We start from the raw sequence: 20,864 nt of genomic DNA on the forward strand, positions 1-20,864 counted from the left end.
AAAAAAAAAAAAAAAAAAAATTCCCTGGGAAGTAAACTCTTTCTTCCTAGGTATTTTTCTTGTAGCCAGGCTATAAATTAAACAGACTAAATGGTTATCAAACATTTAATAAGTGTTTATTGAGTACCTAAAGTCTGGCCAGCTTAGTGCAAGAAGATCACAGTCTGCTACTTATTTCTGTTTAGGAAAAAAAGCTCGAACATTTGATTTGGAAGCAATGTTTGAACAAACACGAAGAACAGCTGTGGAAAGAAGTCGGAAAACACTGGGTAAGCAGTAATGGCTCTTTCATTGGTTTAAATACTGTATACACCTTACACAAGTACATTGACAGTTATAAGACTGAAAAAAAATGCAAAGTTGTTTTTTTTTTTAAGATTTTATTTATTTGACAGAGAGAGACAGAGAGAGAGGGAACACAAGCAGGGGGAGTGGGAGAGGGAGAAGCAGGCTTCTCGCTGAGCAGGGCGCCCGATGTGGGGCTCGATCCCAGGACCCCAGGATCATGACCCGAGCTGAAGGCAGACGCTTAGCGACTGAGCCACCAGGCGCCCCTCAAAGTTGTTAAAAGACCAAATGTGCTGGTTCCTTTGGAAGCAAAGGTTATTTTTTTTTTTTAGCATGGTAAAAGTTGCATCTAAGTAGGATAAGAAAGTCTGAATGCTAAAATCTTTTTGAAGTGTGTGCTATGAACAAAGAGGGATTCTAAATTAATTTATAAGAATCAGAATAGCAGTTTCTTTGTTACCTCTCCTTCCACCTTTATCTGATTTTCATTTCATTTTTTTCTTTTCCTGCTTACAGCAGAACCAGTATTTGGAAGTCTGGGCGAGAGGTGGCTCTCAGAGCTGTGTGCACCGCTGACTGTTGACTCAGACAGTATAGACAGTTGAGACAGACAGTGAATGTGGCTGCTCTTGAGCCCCTGCATTCATGAGTTGTATCAGACATTTAATGAAGGCCTTAATTTCCAGACTGTCTGGTGTGATACCAGGTGGTTGGCAATTCTGGGTACCACCTTAGGGTCTTCCAAGTAGATGGACTCCTCTACTGCTTTGTTTTTTGTTTTTTTTAAAGATTTATTTAATCATTAGCACACAAGCAGGGGGAGCGGCAGGGAGAGGGAGAAGCAGGCTCCCTGCTGAGCAAGGAGCCCGATGAGGGGCTCAATCCCAGGACCCCGGGATCATGACCTGAGCCGGAGGCAGATGCCTAACGACTGAGCCACCCAGGTGCCCCTCTATTGCTTTCTTTGGATGTGACTCAGATCATTCTTACAGCGAAAGGATAGATGTATCTTGATAGCACAAAAGGGGCTAGAAATCAGACTGGACTTCTGGAAAAATTTAAGTGAATGTTGTTCTGGCGATTGTCCTTTTTGGTTTTATTTTTTTTTTTATTTATTTTTTTTTTAAAAGATTTTATTCATTTATTTGAGAGAGAATGAGATAGAGAGCATGAGAGGGGGGAGGGTCAGCGGGAGAAGCAGACTCCCCGCTGAGCAGGGAGCCCGATGCGGGACTCGATCCCGGGACTCCAGGATCATGACCTGAGCTGAAGGCAGTCGCTTAACCAACTGAGCCACCCAGGCGCCCGTCCTTTTTGGTTTTAAAATGATAAATCATATAGCAGTAATTTGGAAAGTGAGCTTGATGTGAAATTTTTTGTTCTTCGGAAGAATAAGGTTTTTTGTGGCGAGAAGCCCACATACTGTTTTTTAAAAAGAACTGTCATTAATAACACATTTCAAACATACAAAAGTATAGTAATGAACTCCTGTCACACAGATTTAAGTACTATAACAATTCACAGCTGGTGTTATTTCCATTTTCTTCCCCTCAGATTATTTTGATATAAATCTGAGACACATTATTTCACCCATAAATATTTTATTTTATTTTATTTTTTTAAAGATTTTATTTATTTATTTGAGACAGAGAGAATGAGAGAGAGAGCATGAGAGGGGGGAGGGTCAGAGGGAGAAGCAGACTCCCTGCCGAGCAGGGAGCCCGATGCGGGACTCGATCCCAGGACTCCAGGATCATGACCTGAGCCGAAGGCAGTCGCTTAACCAACTGAGCCACCCAGGCGCCCACACCCATAAATATTTTAGTATGTGTCTTTAAGAGATACTGAACCTTTTAAAAACTTAACTGAAATACCTCTACCACACTTAAAAATAATAAATAATTTAATATCATCAGACAAGATACAAAGACATGCTACTACTTGAGGCATATTTACAAATGCTTTAACCACTTAATTTTTATTTTTTTAAAAATTTGTTTATTTGACAGGGACACAGTGAGAGAGGGAACACAAGCAGGGGGAGTGGGAGAGGGAGAAGCAGGCTTCCCGCTGAGCAGGGAGCCCGATGTGGGGCTCGATCCCAGGACCCTGAGATCATGATCTGAGCTCAAGGCAGCCGCTTAACGACTGAGCCACCCAGGCGCCCCTAACCACTTAATTTTTAAATTAAGCATTTTAGTGAATGCTTATGCTATTAGAGTATAGCTCTCTTGTATTTACGTCTTTCAGCTTGTGATAACAAAGCACTTGGAACAGAGATTGTCTGTTCACCTAAGTAAGTTTTATAGTTCCCTGTACCATGCCTTGAAAGATAAGTCCTCGATATATACTTGAGAAGATTGAATTTAGAACTCTAATACTGCCTTTTAAAAAATAAATTCTGCTTCTTTGGAGAATGTTTTAAAATGGCCCCGTCCATTGTATAGAGCTTTGAATTTGGAGTTGGAGGACCTAGGTGTGAGGGTCAGCTGCACATCCTACTAGAGAGAACGTTGGGTGGATTTTCAAATATCAGATCCTTAATTTCCTCATCTCTTAGGTGGAAGTGATAATAAGGAATCCCTTAGAAGTTTCTTAAAGGGATTAAGATGTTGGGCATAGTACCTTTTAAACAGTAAAGTACTTTAAAAATATCACTTTAAACTCTTACAGTTTTTCTTAGTAAAGCATGTATGCATTTAGCACCTAAGGGGAATTACAGCGAACAGTTACTAGATTTTTAAAATTTGAAAAATCATCTCAAGACCAAGTTCTCCTGTGATGTTTGTGGATGAATTGTGTTGAACTTTGTTGATTTAGTATTATATCCTCGGACTTGGACTGCTGTTTTTTTGTTTTTTTTTTAATATTTTTATTTATTTATTTGACAGAGAGAGACACAGCGAGAGAGGGAACACAAGCAGGGAGAGTGGGAGAGGGAGAAGCAGGCTTCCCGCGGAGCAGGAAGCCCGATGCGGGGCTCGATCCCAGGACCCTGGGATCATGACCTGAGCTGAAGGCAGACACTTAACCGACTGAGCCACCCAGGCGCCCCGAACTTTGTTGATTTAGTATTATATCCTCGGACTTGGACTGCTGTTTTTTTTTTTTTTTTTAAAGATTTTATTTATTTGACAGAGACACAGCGAGAGAGGGAACACAAGCAGGGGGAGTGGGAGAGGGAGAAGCAGGCTTCCCGCTTGCGGGGCTCGATCCCAGGACCCTGGGACCATGACCTGAGCCGAAGGCAGACGCTTAACAACTGAGCCACCCAGGTGCCCCTGGACTGCTGTTTTTACCCCTGATCTAAATACATGAATCCAAAGTTTCACTTATTTTTCTTGAAAGTTCAAAAATTGTGATATGGGCATTATTTATCTCGTGATTGGATTAGAGATTGGCATTGACATTAGACTTGAGGAAAATAATTCTTATGGTTCCCCCCCCGCCCCCCGGCAGTCCCTTTTAATAGAAAGTTTGTCTGTGTTTATGTATATGAACTGTTTTGGTTGGTAAATGCTCTCATAGAAAGGATGAATTACTATAAAACCTCAATAAAGTATGCATTATGTTAAATGTCAGGAAATAATGGTACAATTGGTTTGTTTTTTTTTAAAGTGTTTTTTTCAAAAAGATTTTATTTATTTATTTATTTATTTATTTATTTATTTATTTGAGAGAGCACCAGTGAGCAGGAGGGGTAGGAGGGGCAGAGGGAGACTCAGGCTCTCTGCTGAGCAGGGAGCCTGAAACAGGACTCGATTCTAGAATTCCGGGATCATGACCTGAGCTGAAGGCAGACGCTTAACCCACAGAGCCACCCAGCCACCTCTATATGTTTTATTTTTCCGAAAGGTCTAATAATTATGTCTAGGGCATATGTAAGACTTAGGTCCTTTTTTATTTTTTTTTAAAGATTTTATTTATTTATTTGACAGAGAGAGACACAGCGAGAGAGGGAACACGAGCAGGGGGAGTGGGAGAGGGAGAGGCAGGCTTCCTGCGGAGCAGGGAGCCCGATGCGGGGCTCGATCCCAGGACCCTGGGATCATGACCTGAGCCGAAGGCAGACGCTTAACCGGCTGAGCCACCAGGCGCCCCGACTTAGGTCCTTTTTTAGAGCTATAATACTATGAGGAGATAAATGGGGAAGAAAAATTTATTCAAATGCTTATTTTGGGTGTGCATGTGTTTTATTTATTAAAAATTATTAGAGCACCAGCGAGTGCGTGCATGGGGGAGGGGGGGAGCAGAGAGAGTGGGAGAAGCAGACTCCTCTCTGAGCAGGGAGCCCGTGGAGGGGGGGATGGTGGCACCAGAGGGCTCAATCCCAGGACCCCGAGATCCTGACCTTAGCCAAAGACAGGCTTAACTGACTGAGCCACCCAGGTGGTGTGCCTGTGCTTTAGATGGATTTATGAACCTTCTCTGTTGTAGGACAGGAAACAATATCTTTGAAAAAACAGTTAAGATAGGATTTGAATATGATTTCAATGGATGATTTAGTGATCCTGAAAAGAAAAACTGTCCCAGAGATTTTAGAAATTAGAGAAGCTTAAAGAATTTTGTGTGTGTGTGTGTGTGTGTGTGTACCTGAAATGGTCTTCCTACCTGGGTAAATCCTATCTCATCCTTTAAGCCCTCACACATATGTTACTTTTTCTAGGAATTTTTTGAAAACCTGTCTGGACATAATAATTGTTCCCTGCCTTTGTTTCCATAACACTTTAAAAAATACTATAAATTTTATCCTAATATTGTTCACGTATTGAGGATAAGAACCTTGTTTTCATCTTATACTTACAGTGCCTAGTAGAGGTTAGTACATAATAGTTACATCCCTAAATATTTAATGGAGAAATGTAATTAATGTAGTTAAAATGTTCTTATTTTTTAATTTCCTAGTATTTTGGCATTAAATATTTAGAATTAAATGTAGATTTACATGAAATTGGTAGGCTAGTGAATTGTTTTAAGTTAGAGTAACAAAAAGATTTAGCAAGATTTAAGTCCCATGGGTAAAAAGAATATCATGATTAGAAAACATTTATTCTAGCTTATATTTACAGTAATTTTATTTCCTTTACATTTTATCTTAAGTCTCATTTCTTCCTTTAAGTTAAGTGATTGCTATAATGATTGGCTCTGAGATTTTCACGTGCCAAATTACATTCCTTTGAGTCTGCAATTTGTGTGAATGAGCCCAGATGGGAGATGGTAGTTTTGGATAGTTTGCTGTTACCTAGACAAAAATTGCATACATATGGAGGAGCTTTTGCAGAAATGGCTATCCAAAAATTGGTAACTGTTTGAAAGTAGAGAACAATAAAATCAGGTGCTTGGAAGAATAAAATTAGGTGTGGGATAGTAGGTTAATTCACTTTGGTTAAGGGAAGATACAGAGCATTTTTACAGTGCTTATCGTGTGCTTGGTTCCACATTTGATGAAAATGCATGAAACGATACCCTTTGCAGGGAGTTACAGACTACTGAATTCTGTTTGGTTTTGGTTTTTGTCCTCACTTAACAATGAGGAAGATATTTTTTTTCCCCTCTAAAATGTCTTAATCCCACTTTTTATCTTTGTCCCTTGCTTTAATGAAGCAACAGGTGATGGCAGAAAACTCTCTGATTAGAAAATCCTGGCTAGTGTTTAAAAAAATTTTTTTAAATTTTAAATTAAAAAAATTAGATGCTTGGGGATGCCTGGGTGGCTCAGTCTGTTAAGCCTCTGCCTTCTGCTCAGGTCATGATCCCAGGGTCCTGGGATCGAGTCTAGCAGTGGGCTCCTTGCTCAGCAGGGAGCCTGCTTCTCCCTCTGCCTGCCACTCCCCCTGCTTGTGCTCTCATGCTCTCTCTCTCTGAGAAATAAATAAATAAAACCTTTGAAAAAAAAATAGATGCCTTACTAGGTACAAGTAGTTTGGAGTATTTATCCTCTGGTGAGGAACTCTAGTTGGACAGTTAAGCGGCTCAGTTTCCAGATAGTCTGGCTACAAGCATGCAGTAAAGGGCTGGGCTTTGGAGAGAAAGGCAGGCAAACTATTATATAAGGTAGGTGGTGCTCACTGGGTAATTTTGTCTCTAAGAAAGTCTGGTCACATCTTGGAAAGATCAAGGTGTAGAGCCTCAGTTCACTGCTTGGGGACTTCATAGCTTTGTTACTTAACTTTTCTATGGCATAGATTTCTCAAATGTGGAGTGAAAATAATAGTACCTACATCAACTGTATTGTATAATTGAAATTTGCTAAGACAGTAGAACTTAAATGTTTTCACTTAAAAAAGGGTGAATATGTGGGGTGATAGATCTGTTCATTGACTCCATGGGGAGAATCTTCTCGTAATGTAGATGTATATTAAATCATCACATTGTGCACTTTAAATATTTTACAATTTTGTCAATTATACCACAAGCTAAAAAAAAATAGTACCTACTTCAGAGGTTGTTGTGATGATTAAAGGAGCTGATTTATAGGCATTGCTTAAAACAGTACCTGATACATAGTAAGCTCCATGTAAGTATTAGCTGCTATTATATTTGTTAAATTAAGGTTGTTATTATAAGGTGGTTACTTGCAAAGAAGTCCTAGAAGATCTAATTGAAAATGGCTCAAATAAGAAAAATTTAGTGTTACACATGAAAACAACTCTGGAATGGGGCTCTTCCACCTTCTGAGTCCTGACATGAAGAATGTTAAGTTTTTTTCCCCCTTTTTCTGCTTTGCCAGTTTCAGGGTATTGGCTTATTTTAAGCCGACTGCCCTCATGACTGGAAATTGTAGGTGAAATTTTGTTACATGCGGATGACCACATCCACAGGCTGAAAGGATACTGCTTTGTATATATATATTTTTAGAAGTAAGAAAACCTTTCTCAAATGTTCCTCCAGCTGACTTCTCATATCTTATTGGCTGGTATTAGTGTGGAACATCAGTTCCAAAAAACAGCCACTGGTAAGAGCAATATAGTTGATTTGGAATCAAGCTTTACCCCTCTGGGCAGGGAGGGGCCCAGCCTCTGCTGAAGCACCTCCTCCCTCTTATCTGGAGAAAATTGTGGGTTTTCTTAGCAAGGGAAAAAGGAAGGAATGGCTGCCGGATAGGAGGCTAATAATGTACATGTAGGTATTGTTTACTGATTAAGGTGAGAAGTGCCCCAAGACCAGAGCCCAGGATCAACTGTCCAAGTGTGGTTTCACCCCTAGCCTCTCCCCTCCCACCCTGGAGAGTATGAAGGGATTGACTGGAGAAGCAGGATGAGGGTAGGAGCCATGCAGGCCCACTCTTATATTTAGATATTATCTTCCTTATTTTTATTTTTTTCAACCTCAGCATCAGAGTGCAGAATTATCTAACCCACCCACCTTAGCCCAGTGGTGAGCACAAAAAATATCAACATGAGCTAGCGCTATAGTGTTTGCCTTACCTCTTCCTATAGAGTTTTATCTTCCCTGTTTGAAATAAAAAGCTATCTAGTTAGAAACATATATTTGTTATCTTCTTGTTTCTTATCCTCCATATCCTATCAACAAAAGACCCTAAAGAGTACAACATTCCAATTAATAAGTGCCTTTTGATACTTTTAGGTATATTATTTTTTCATTATTAAGAAAAAATGTTAAAGATTATCTCAGCTTAGTGAGGGTGGTGGTAGTTGAGAACCAGACTATTCATATAATTCATTTCCTTCCTGTGTGCCCCCCAATTGTAGAGTGACATTATCAGAGGAAAAAGATCAGATTTCTTTGGATCATTTTTTTTTGTGTTTCCAAGGTAAATAACTCTAGAAATCTGAAATTTTCTCATGATTTTTGTGGGAAGTCCCTTACCACAAATCCAGTGGGGGAAATTCAGAAATGAACAAAATTCTGATTTTATAGTTTAAAATACTAAGAATAAAAAGTGAAACTACCTAAACTCTTACCTTTGGATACTTTATTTTTTGCTTATCACCTTCCACACATTTTTATTTTAATTAATTAATTATTTATTTTTTAAAGATTTTATTTATTTATTTCAGAGAGATAGTAAGAGAGAGCACAAGCAGGGGGCAGGGAGAGGGAGAAGCAGACTCCCTGCCGAGCAGGGAGCCCGACTCAGGGCTAAACCCCAGGATACTGGGATCATGACCTGAGCCAAAGGCAGACGCTTAACTGAGCCACCCAGGCGCCCCTCTTTATTTTTTTAAATTTTTATTTTTTAAGATTTTATTTTTAAGTAATCTCTATACCCAGCACGGGGCTCAAACCCACAACCCTGAGGTCAAGTGTCACATGCTCCAGCGATTGAGCCAGTCAGGTGCCCCCTTAGATAGTGCAGTGTCATTCATATACTATTCACATGCTCATTTAGCTTAGCATATCTGTTGTTAGTTTCCCAGATTTGTATAGTTTCCATCACTATTTTTATTGGCTGTATTTAATTAAATTTTTAAAAGATTTTATTTATTTGTCAGAGAGAGAGATACAGAGCACAAGTAGGGGGAGCGGCAAGAAGAGGGAGAAGCAGACTCCCTGCTGAGCAGGAAGCCCAACTGGGAACTGGATCCCAGGACTCCGGGATCATGCTGGAGCCGAAGGTAGATGCTCACTGACTGAGCCACCCAGGTGTCCCTATTGGCTGTATTTTATATTAATATTCAGTAGTTCAGTTATTTTCCCAATTTGGGTATTTAGGTTGATAAGTTTTTGCTTTTAGTACCACTCTAAATTACATCTCTTTGACTATATTAATTTTTAGCCTTTATTAATCCTGACAAATTTTGAAGTCTTAACTATTGGAAATTTTTAAAAACCTTTTCAGAAGCAAGAGAAAAAGAGGAAGAAATGAACAGAGAGAAAGAATTAAGAAGGCAAAATGAAGATATTGAACCAACATCATCGGGCTCACATGTAGTCAGAGATTGCTCCAAGTCATCTTCCAGGTGCTTGACTTTCTCAAAAAGATTCTGTTAAACTGTCATTCCCATTTAGGTGTTTAATCTTAGGTAACTGAAACTGGTAGTTTTGCAAAGAAAAAAAAAGAGGATAAAGACTGATTTTGTTCTAAGAACCTGGTATCTTTTTCTTTTTTCTTTTATTTTTTTTAAGGTTTTATTGTCAGAGGGAGAGACAGAGGGAGAGAGCACACACAAACTGGGGGAGCAGCAGAGGGAGAAGCAGGCTTCCTGCTGAGCAGGGAGCCTGATGCGGGGCTCCATTCCAGGACCCTGGGATTATGACCTGAGCGGAAGGCAGATGCTTAACTGACTGAGCCACCCAGGCATCCCTATTTAAGGACTTTTAAAGGCCCTTTTGCCAGTGGCTTTCTTTTATTAGGAAAAAAAAATAACAGTAAAAAATATAGGCAGGAGAAAACTGTTAACTTTTTTCTTCATTGAGGCATCTTGAAGTTTTGTAATTTTTGCATAATTTTAATTGCCTTAAGGCTATACATTTTTTCATGTGATTTTGATGTCTTTTAAAAAAATAAAATCTGATTACTTCTTTGCCTTAAGGCTATACATTTTTTTCTTGTGATTTTGATGATTTTTAAAAAATAAAATGTGATTATTTCTTTCTCCACTTGAATTTGGACCTCATACTTTCTATGTATATTGATAAACTTGTTAGATTTGATATATTTTCTCGTTCTCTAGCTTTTTAAGAAACTTGTTTTTCATTGTACAAACATTTTTTCATGTGTTTGATCATATTTTAATGTTTTTAAGATCTATTTCTTAGGCAATTATTTTTCCTCAAATAGATTATTATGCTTTCTTTTTTTTTATTATTTTATTTTTTTTATTCTTATGTTAATCCCCATATATTATGCTACTTTCTTTTTTCTAGATTAATAAAAATTACTTTAAAATTTTAAATGAGATTATTATGAAGTATTTAAGACTATCAAAAAGATAATAAAGAACTGTACTCACTAGACAACTTAAGAAGTAAACTTTTACAGTGAACACTTCTTAGAACTGCCTTCCATTGCATCTCCCTCCCTTCTTGGCAGAGGTAACCAATCTTCCAAACTTAAAATATTTTTTACGTCTCTCTTTATAACATTATAACGTATTTCTATATCCCTAAGACGTATATAATATTGTTTTGCATATTTTAAGATCTTTCCCCTTATATGTCTAGTATAGCACTTAGCATATTATATACTATCATGTACTGTTTTTGTTATGTGTTCTTGTATAAGATTATTGACACCGTAAGGTCAGGGATGTTTTTCCCCTTAATTAAACAAAAAGTTTTTGCTATGAAGTATGTCATACATATAAAACTTTAGATATCCTGCACTTAAAGTAAAGAGAACAATGAAGTCAATACCTGTAGTGTAGAGCTTTACGAGTGTGTTTGAAGTCCTCTCTCTCTGCTCGTATTTCTCTCTCCTCCACTTTGTTTATCCTTCCTTCCTCTTTTTAATAGTTTTATTAGATATAAGTATTCCTAAACAATATGATGTTTTTTTTTTTTAAAGATTTTATTTATTTATTTGACAGAGAGACACAGCGAGAGAGGGAACACAAGCAGGAGGCGTGGGAGAGGGAGAAGCAGGCTTCCCACTGAGCAGGGAGCCCGATGTGGGGCTTGATCCCAGGACCCTGGGATCATGACCTGAGCCGAAGGCAGATGCTTAACAACTGAGCCACCCAGGCACCCCACAATATGATGTTTTATATGATTTCTTATTTTATATTGATGCTGTTAATGCTGTCATGAGTGTTTTTTTTCAAAAAAAATTTTTTTATTCAAAAGATTTTTTTAGGGGGGCGGAGAGGCAGAGGAAGAGGGAGAGAGAGGATCCTAAGCAGGCTCCATGCATGGAGCCCGATACGGGGCTTGATCTCATGACCTTGAGATCATGACCTGAGCTGAAATCAAGAGTTGGACACTTAACCAACTAAGCCACCCAGACACCCCACAACAAGATATTTTTGAGATATTCATGTTGACAAATGAGGCTATAGTTCATTCATATTTGATGCCGTTTGGTTTTCCTTTTAGAAATATTTTTTCCAATTTCTAGTCAATTTAGGTTGCTGTTTTTCTATATTATTATAAAATATGTTTTTAGTGACTGCCTTGTAGCCATCCTCTTATTTTTTTTTTAAAGACCTTATTTATTTAACTGAGAGAGAGAGAGAGAGTGTGAGTGTGTGTGTGTGTGTGAGCCGGTGGGGGTGCGTGAGGGGAGTGGTGAGGAGCAGAGGGAGAGAGAGAATCTCAAGCAGAGTCTGCGCTGAGCATGGAGCCCAGTGTGGATCTCCATCTCACCACCCCGAGATCATGACCTGAGCCGAAATCAAGAGTCGGATGCTTAACAGACTGAGCCACCCAGGCGCCCCATCGTCCTCTGTTTTATATGTACAAAAGTTCCTCTTTCTTCCTCCCTCCTTTCCTTTCATAGAAGCTTATTGAGGGGCGCCTGGGTAGCTCAGGCGTTGGGCGTCTGCCTTCGGCTCGGGTCGTGATCCCGGAGTCCTGGGATCGAGCCCCGCATCGGGCTCCCTGCTCGGCGGGAGGGCTGCTTCTCCCTCTCCCACTCCCCCTGCTTGTGTTCCCTCTCTCACTGTGTCTCTCTCTATCAAATAAATAAAAATCTTAAAAAAAAAAAAAAAAAAGCTTATTGAATACACCACAAGGGAGCGGTAGTCAGGGCAGTGACGGAGAGACTGTCTGCTGTACAAAAGTTTCTTTAGAGCATGTATCTAGTAGTAGACTTGGTAGGTCTTTGAGTTAAATATGTATTTTTTTTTTTTTAAAGATTTTATTTGTTTATTTGAGAGAGAGAATGAGATAGAGAGAGCATGAGAGTGGGGAGGGTCAGGGGGAGAAGCAGACTCCCTGCTGAGCAGAGAGCCCGATGTGGGACTCGATCCCAGGACTCCAGGATCATGACCTGAGCCGAAGGCAGTCGCTTAACCAACTGAGCCACCCAGGCGCCCTGAGTTAAATATGTATTTATCTTTACCAGATTTGGCTCAGTTATTTTCTAAAGCATTTAAATGATTTTTTTTTTTTTAAAGATTTTATTTATTTATTCATGAGAGACAGAGAGAGAGACAGAGGCAGAGGGAGAAGCAGGCACCCCGCGGAGCAGGGAGCCCGATGCGGGACTCGATCCCAGGACCCTGGGATCATGACCTGAGCCGAAGGCAGACGCTTAACTGACTGAGCCACCCAGGTGTTCCTCTAAAGCATTTATATCCATTTACATTACCACCAGCAGAGTGCAAGAGTTCCTGTTGCTCCACCTCCTTGCCCACACCCATTATTGTTACACATTTGTATTTTTGCCAGTCTGATTGTTGTGAAGTGATACCTTTATGGTGTTGATTTGCATTTTGCTGGTTACCAGTGTAGTTGTGCATCATTTTAAAAGTTTTTTTTTAATATATTTTTTCTTCTGAAGATACAGTAAGAACTGTATGGTCTGCAAGATTTTCTACTGAGTTGCTTGATGTTTATTATTATTAATTTTTATTTTTCAATGGTGGTTTTTAAATAGAAGTTTCAAATTTTAATGTGTTATAGTTTACTAATCATCTTTTGTGGTGTTTCTGTGTGTTTTTTTTTTTTTAAGATTTATTTATTTGAGAAAGAGAGAGCGTGCACTGGGGGAGGAGCAGAGGGGAAGGGAGAGAAGCAGACCCCTTGCTGAACTTGGAGCTTGGTGCGGGGCTGACTCCATGACCCTGAGATCACCACCCGAGTGGAAACCAAGAGTCCAGTGCCCAATGGACTGATCACCCACGCACCCCTGTGGTGTTTTTGTGTTTTAAGAAATGAGTCCTTACACTGAAATCATCAAATAACTTCCTATTTTTTTTTTTTAAGATTTTATTTATTGGGGCCCCTGGGTGGTTCAGTCGGGTAAGCCTCTGCCTTTGGCTTAGGTCAAGATCTTGGGGTCCTGGGATCGAACCCCGCATCGGGCACCCTGATCAGCAGGGAGTCTGCTTCTCCCTCTCCCTCTGCCTCTCCCCCGCCCAATCATGCTCTCGCTTGTGGGTGCTCTCTCTCAAATGAATAAATACAAAATCTTTAAAAAATGATTTTATTTATTTGAGAGAGTGTGTGCCCGCATGAGCAGGGGGGAGGGGCAGAGAGAGAAGCAGACTCCCTGCTGAGCAGGGAGCTCAACCTAGGGCTTGATCCCAGATCTTGACGCGAGCCCATGGCAGATGCTTAACCAACTGAGTCACCCAGGCGCCCCAGCTTCCTATGTTTTTTTCCTAAAGTTTTCAAGTTTCGTGTTTCATATTTAGGTCTTTAATCAATGTTGAATTGCTTTTAAGTTGTCATCCAGTTCTATTTTTCCTTCATGTGGATAATCAATTTTCCCAGCCCCTTTATTTTTGATTTTAGAAAAATTTTATTTAATAGACTTTATTTTTTAGATCAGTTTTAGTCTCATAGCAAAATTGAGCAGAAGGTACCGAGGTTTTTTTCCATATACCCCCTGCCCTCCGACATTCATAGCCTCCCTTATCATCATCAACATCCTCCACCAGAGTGGTACATTTGTTAGAATTGATGAACCTGTGCTGACATGTCATCATCACTTAGAATCCGTAGTTTACGTGACGGTTCACTCTTTGATGTTGTACATTCTGTGGGTTTGGACAGATAAGTAATGACATGTAGCCATAGTATCAGTCAGAGTAGTTTCAGTGCCCGAAACATCCTCTGTGCTCTACCTATTCATTCCTGCCTCTTCCTAACTCCTAGCAACCACTGATATTTTAAATTTTTATTGAAGTAATTTATACACATTACAAAATCAAACATTATAAAGCTTCATTTTCCCCTGTTAATTCTTGCTTCCCAGAGAAAATTATTTAAGTTTTTTTTTCATCTTTTATTTACCTTCATATTTCTAAATTGTAACTTTTGTGTCTGGCTTCTTTTACTTTGTAAGATGTTTTCAAGGTTCGTGTTTTATTAGAACTTCATTCCTTTAAATGGCTGAATAGGATTCCAGTGTATGTGTATATCACAGTTTGTTTATCCATTTGTTGATGAACATTTGGATTGTTTTCATTTTTTTTTTTTTTAAAGATTTTATTTATTTATTTGAGACAGAGAGAATGAGAGACAGAGAGCATGAGAGGGAGGAGGGTCAGAGAGAGAAGCAGACTCCCTGCCGGGCAGGGAGCCCGATGCGGGACTCGATCCCGGGACTCCAGGATCATGACCTGAGCCGAAGGCAGTCGCTTAACCAACTGAGCCACCCAGGCGCCCCATTTTTTTTTTTTTTAAAGATTTTATTTATTTGACAGAGAGAGACACAGGGAGAGGGGGAACACAAACAAGGGGAGTGGGAGAGAGAGAAGCAGGCTTCCTGCGAAGCAGGGAGCCCGATGCAGGGCTCGATCCCAGGACCCCAAGATCATGACCTGAGCCGAAGGCAGACGCTTAACGACTAAGCCACTCAGGAGCTCCTAGATTGTTTTCACCTTTTGAGTACTGTGAGTGCAATGAACATTAGTGTACAAGTATGTTTTTGAGTCTTTGTTTTTAATTCTTTTGAGTATATACCTAGGAATGGAATTTATGGGTCATACGGTAATTTTATGTTTAACTTTCTTTTTTGAGGAATTGCCAAACTGTTACACAGTGGTTGCACCATTTTACATTCTTATCAGCAGTGTATGAGGATTCCAGTTTTTTTACATTCTTCCCATTAGTTATTTTCCATTTTCTTATGTTTTTATTGTAGTCATCCTAGTAGGTATGAAGTGGTATCTCATTGTTTTTTATTTTCATTTCCCTAATATCTAATGATGTTGAGCATCTTTTGATGTGTTTATTGGCCATTTGCATATATTCTTTGGAGAAATAACGAAGTCCTGTAACCATTTTTAAATTGGATTGTTTGGGGGCGCCTGGGTGGCTCAGTCGTTAAGCATCTGCCTTCGGCTCAGGTCATGATCCCGAGGTCCTGGGATCGAGCCCCGCATCGGGCTCCCTGCTCCGCGGGAAGCCTGCTTCTCCCTCTCCCACTCCCCCTGCTTGTGTTTTCTCTCTCGCTGTGTCTCTGTCAAATAAATAAAATCTTTAAAAATAAATAAATAAATAAATAAATAAGTTGGATTGTTTGTCTTTCTGTTGTTGAATTATAGGAGTTCTTTATATATTCTGGTTATTAAACTGTTATTCTATATATAATTTGCAGATATTTTCTCCCCTTCTATAGATTGTCTTTTCACTTTTTTTTTTTAAAGATTTTTTTATTTGTCAGAACACAAGCTGGGGGAGCGGCAGGCAGAGGGAGAAGCAGGCTCCCCGTTGAGCCAGGAGCCTGATGCAGGACTCGATCCCAGGACCCTGGAATCATGACCTGGGCTGAAGGCAGAGGCTTAACTGACTGAGCCACCCAGGCGTACTGTCTTTTCACTTTCTTAACTATATATTTTTTTAAATAAACTCTATGCCACATGTGGGGCTTGAACTCATAATCCCCAAGATCAAGAGTCACATTCTGTACCAACGGAGCCAGCCAGAACCCCTGTCTTTTCACTTTCTTAATAATGTACTTTGATGCATTAAAGTTTTTAGTTTTGATGAAGTCCAACTTACATATTTTCCCCCTTGTTTTCTTTTAAGAGTTTTATGGTTTTATTTATTTTTATTTTTTTATTTTTTAAAGATTTTATTTATTTGACAGAGAGAGAGGGAGCACAAGCAGGCAGAGCGGTAGGGAGAGGGAGAAGCAGGCTCCCTGCCGAGCAGGGAGCCCGATGTGGGGCTCAATCCCAGCACCCTGGGGTCATGACCTGAGCCGAAGGTAGATGCTTAACCGGCTGAGTCACCCAGGTGCCCCAACAACAGAATTATTCTGACACTGAAAAAAGGATAGTGGTATAAGGAATTTTAGGGAAATTGAGCATGTCAGGATTTTTTTAAATCACATTAGCCTTCTTACGTAGCAGTGTGTTTTCTGTTTTATTTTATGGATGTTCAGCAATCATTGCATGGTGATCATCTTCACTATCTTTAAATAAATACTTGTTATATATAAATTATTTCTTTTTTTTTTAAATGTTTTATTTATTTATTCATGAGAGAGAGAGGCAGAGGCAGAGAGAGAAGCAGGCTCCCCGCCTAGCAGGGAGCCCGATGCGGGACTCAATCCCAGGATCCCGGGATCACGACGTGAGCCGAAGGCAGACGCTTAACCATCTGAGCCACCCAGGCGCCCTATAAATTATTTTTTATAATTTGAATTTGGTTCTGGAATTCCTCTTCTCTCTCTTTTTTTAAAATTTTATTTGAGAGAGAGAGATAGGGAGAGAGAGCACAAGCAGGGGGTTGGGGAGAGGGAGAAGCAGGCTCCCCACTGAGCAGTGAGCTGGATGTGGGGCTCAATCCCAGGACCCTGGGATCATGACTTAAGCTGAAGGCAGGTGCTTAATTGACTGAGCCACCCAGGTGCCCCTCCTCTTCTGCTTTCTTGGCTGTATTTCATTCAGTCCTGTATATTTTAAACAAGTTTCAGGCTAGTTTTTTACCTTGTAGTATATTGAGAGTCTGTTTCACAAAACATACAAATAATTTTTTTTTGAGATTTTATTTTCTTAAGTAATCTCTACACCCAGTGTAGAGGGCTTGAACCCACAACCCTGAGATTGGGAGTTGCATGTTCTACCAACTGAGCCAGCCAGACACCCCCACAAAACATACAAATAATTAAAAAAAAAACAAAACCTACAGTGTTATTAAAATTTGGTTTAGAGGAAGTCATCTAAGACTACCACTTTTTTGGCTTTAAAGAAATAATGTATGGATGGAAGTTTCCATTTAAATATCAAATACTGGTAAGAAATACTTATTCTATGAAATATAGCTGTAGGATAGGAGAGAAATAATTGATATATTCCAAATCTGTAAGGTAGGAATCGTTTAGACATTTGCATTTCCTCTAAAGAAATTAGTACCAGGGGCCCCTGGGTGGCTCAATTGGTTGGGTGTCTGCCTTTGGCTCAGGTCATGATCCCAGGGTTCTGGGATCGAGCCCCACATCGGGCTCCCTGCTCCGCGGGAAGCCTGCTTCTCCCTCTCCCACTCCCCTTGCTTGTGTTCACTCTCTCTCTGTCTGTCTCTCTGTCAAATAATTAAGTCTTTAAAAAAAGAAAAAAAAGAAATTAGTACCAGAAACAATGAATTTTGGTTATGAATTTAGTTCCTATATTGAAATTGTATAATTACATATTTAGTGCTTAGCTAAACTCTCTTTTAAAAAGTCAGCTGAGGGGCACCTGGGCGGCTCAGTCAGTTCAGCCTCTGCCTTCAGCTCAGGTTGTGATCCCGGGGTCCTGGGATTGAGCCCCACATCAGGCTCCCTGCTTAGCGGGGAGTCTGCTTGTCCCTCTCCTGCTGCCACTCCCCCTGCTTGTGCTTTCTCTCTCTCTCTCTCAAATAAATAAAATCTTAAAAAAATTAAAAGTCAGCTGAGAAAAATACTAGGTTTTGACTCCTCTGTTTTCTCATCAGATACATATTGTTTCTCAGGCTCTGGTTCATATTTTGGTACCACATTGAATTTAGGAGTATTTTAAACATGGAATGTGTTCTGTTTTCTGTCACGGACATTTTTGGACATAATTTCATGGACTCTTGTTTTTCAGAAATTGAAAATATGTTAAAAATTGTTTATTTTTTTGGCTTGTGTACATTAGAAGCAAAAAGACAGAAATGGAACTAGAAGCTGCATAGAAGCTGATACATTCCATTCAGTTTCGTGTCAGTATTAGGACTGTATAATCAGCCATGAAATCAACTTGGATTCATTTAGTTCTTAGTTCATTGCTAGTTAAACTCAGTTAAAGCATCGGTGCTAAAGATTAATAGTTTAGAGCTCTCTATGCTCTGAATAATTTTGCATTAAGAAAGTCTGTGATTTCTAAATTAGTATAGCTGGGAATTTGTGACTTAATGACAAGGGAGAAAATTTTAGAGTGTGACTACTTTAATAAAAATCTCTTCAGTCAGTCATTCAGCTGTTTCTTATTGAGCGTCTGTTGTGGGTTAGGCACTACTTTAGGCATTGGGGCTACAGCAATTAGCAAGTCAGATGAGCTCTCTGAGCTCATATTGTTGTGGGGTATCTGAGGAGACTGGATAACAGATTATAAACAACTAAGTAACCAATTAAATAAGATAGTTTAGTGAGGTATGTGATAAAGATTAGTAAGATAATGAAGATAATGGTGACTGATAGGGCTGTGTTTGATAAAGTTTAGACAGGGGGCATATAAGGCCTCTTTGAGGAGGTGATACTTGAGGAGACCTGAATGAAGAGAAAGAGGCCCATTTAACAGTCACTTCCAGCAGAGGGGACTGCAAGTGCAAAGACCCTCATGCTGGACCAAGCTTAACCTATTCAATTTGAAAGTAGGCCTGTGGGGATGGAGCACAGTGAGCTAAACCATGGCAAAAACAAAGAGAAGTTCTCTTTGTGGAGGTTTGCTTGCTCCAAGCAAAGATAGGACCCTTTGTATACAGATAACATGTATGTAAGTATGTACTCCCTTCAGTATTCAACTTAGATGAAAATCAAAATAAAAATCCCATTTTTTTCTTCAGTGGATATTGAGAGTGCCTGTTATAGGTCAGGCATCGTTTAGGTGCTAGAGACAGCAATGAATGCAACAGAGAGCAATTTCTGCTTTCATGGAGCTTATATACTAGAAATATTTTAGTAGAAGATAATACTTTGAGTTTTATAAAATATTTGATATATTAATTGAAGTAATTAGGAACGCAATTCTCAATCCTTTGGGATGGGGTAGGAGAGAGGGTGGATGGTGGACTTTCAGAATGCCTAGAGGTGTGTGATAAAGACCTTAATGAAAGTGTGTAACAGTTCACAGGTGTGCTGGGTAGAAAAACATTGAGAATCAGTGTAATACTCTCTAGTGTAAGATAGTTTTAGAATCCAAGGATGCTACAAAGAACATTTTAGCAACTCAGTAAACTTGAATTAAAACAGAAGTAATTTGTATTTCAGAAAATAAATTGAAACGTTTTGGGAGTAATATTAACTTTCTTACATGGCTGGCTTTATTTGCTCCTGTGGTAAACAGTGATTGGATTCAGATATAGTGATCAGAAACATTGGTTATCTTGGGGGTTTTCTTTCTTATGGATGTAGTATTTTGTAGTTTTTCTTCCACATTCCAGTTGTTCTGCTGGCTCTTTATGAGTGAGGATGCCCTAATGGGCCTCTAACATATAATTGCTGTGACTTTAATTTATGTTTAGGTTAAGATAAGTAGATAAAAGAAACTTTTACTTTCTTAAGATAAAATGAGTTACACATTTAATGCTTGAATTACAAATTTAACAAATTACACATTAATTAATTAAAATTAAAACTCAGTTGTTAAAAGGAGAGGCAGGGTTTCCTGGGAAATCAGTACTATCTCTAGAGTGTGTTCTTTGTTGCAGAACACACAAGTGTTGTGTTGCAAAATACACAAACAAGAGTTTGTTTCTGTATTTTCAGGGATACAAGCAGCAGTGAGAGTGAGGAGAGTTCTGGTTCTTCTGATGATGAATTAATTGGCCCTCCTTTACCCCTTAAAATGATGAAAGAACCAAGTAATCATATTGAGGAAGATATCCTCGGTCCTTTACCTCCACCTCTTTATGAAGAAGTAGAAGAAGATGATGATGATGACGGTGATTCAGAGGAGGAGGAAGTAAGTATTTCAGTAGTAATTTAACAATTCATTGTAGTAGTGTAGGGATCAGTTCCCTGCTGTTATTCATGAGTGAGAGCAAATAAAGAACAGTTTTGAGTTTACTACTGATAGCCCTTGTTGAAAGAACTCTAAAGGATGTACTTCAGGAACAAGGAAATATAACTCAGAAATAATAAATGGGCAGCAGGAAGCAATGTCTTAAAAAAAGGAGTTAATTAATAGACATTTTGTTAAATCTATATAAGCATTGAGTATAAATAATAGTAATGAATAAATTTAGGGTTTTTTTTTTTAAGATTTTATTTATTCATTTGAGAGGGAAAGACAGAGAGCATGAGCAGGGGGAGCAGCAGAGGCAGAGGGAGAAGCAGACTCCCGGCTGAGCAGGGAGCCCGATGTGGGGCTCGATCCCAGGACCCTGAGATTGCAACCCGAGCCAGAGGCAGTTGCTTTACCATCTGAGGCACCCCAGGGGGATTTTTTTTTTTTTTAAAGATTTTTTATTTATTTGACAGAGAGAGACAGCAAGAGAGGGAACACAAGCAGGGGGAGTGGGAGAGGGAGAAGCAGGCTTCCCGCGGAGCAGGGAGCCCGATGCGGGGCTCGATCCCAGGACTCTGGGATCATGACCTGAGCCGAAGGCAGACGCCTAACGACTGAGCCACCCAGGCGCCCCGTTTTTTTTTTTTTTTTAAAGATTTTATCTATTAGCACGCGTGAGCTCGCCCACTCACTCGCATGAGTGGGGGGAGGGGCAGAGGGAGAAGCAGACACCCCGCTGAGCAGGGAGCCCCACACGGGGCTCCATCCCAGGACCCATGAAATCAAGATTTGAGCTGAAGGCAGCTGCTTAACCAACTGAGCCACCCAGGG

General features: G+C 39.7%; 1 protein-coding gene across 2 annotated transcripts in view; it reads left to right on the forward strand.

The window, feature by feature from the left end:
* WDR70 (WD repeat domain 70) overlaps window positions 1-20,864 on the forward strand; it is a 263,085-nt gene that overhangs the window by 2,755 nt on the left and 239,466 nt on the right. The window contains exons 3-5 of one of the 2 annotated variants that reach the window (XM_006730411.3): window positions 186-269; window positions 9,092-9,212; window positions 19,793-19,988. In XM_006730411.3, coding sequence (XP_006730474.1) covers window positions 186-269; window positions 9,092-9,212; window positions 19,793-19,988 — 401 coding nt within the window. Of the gene's footprint in view, window positions 1-185; window positions 270-9,091; window positions 9,213-19,792; window positions 19,989-20,864 lie in introns of those variants that run through there. The other variant, XM_031024925.2, reaches the window with a different exon arrangement.

Source organism: Leptonychotes weddellii, chromosome 7 (genome assembly GCF_054177405.1).
Source record: "Leptonychotes weddellii isolate Sample4059 chromosome 7, ASM5417740v2, whole genome shotgun sequence".
Taxonomy (NCBI): Eukaryota; Metazoa; Chordata; class Mammalia; order Carnivora; family Phocidae; genus Leptonychotes; species Leptonychotes weddellii.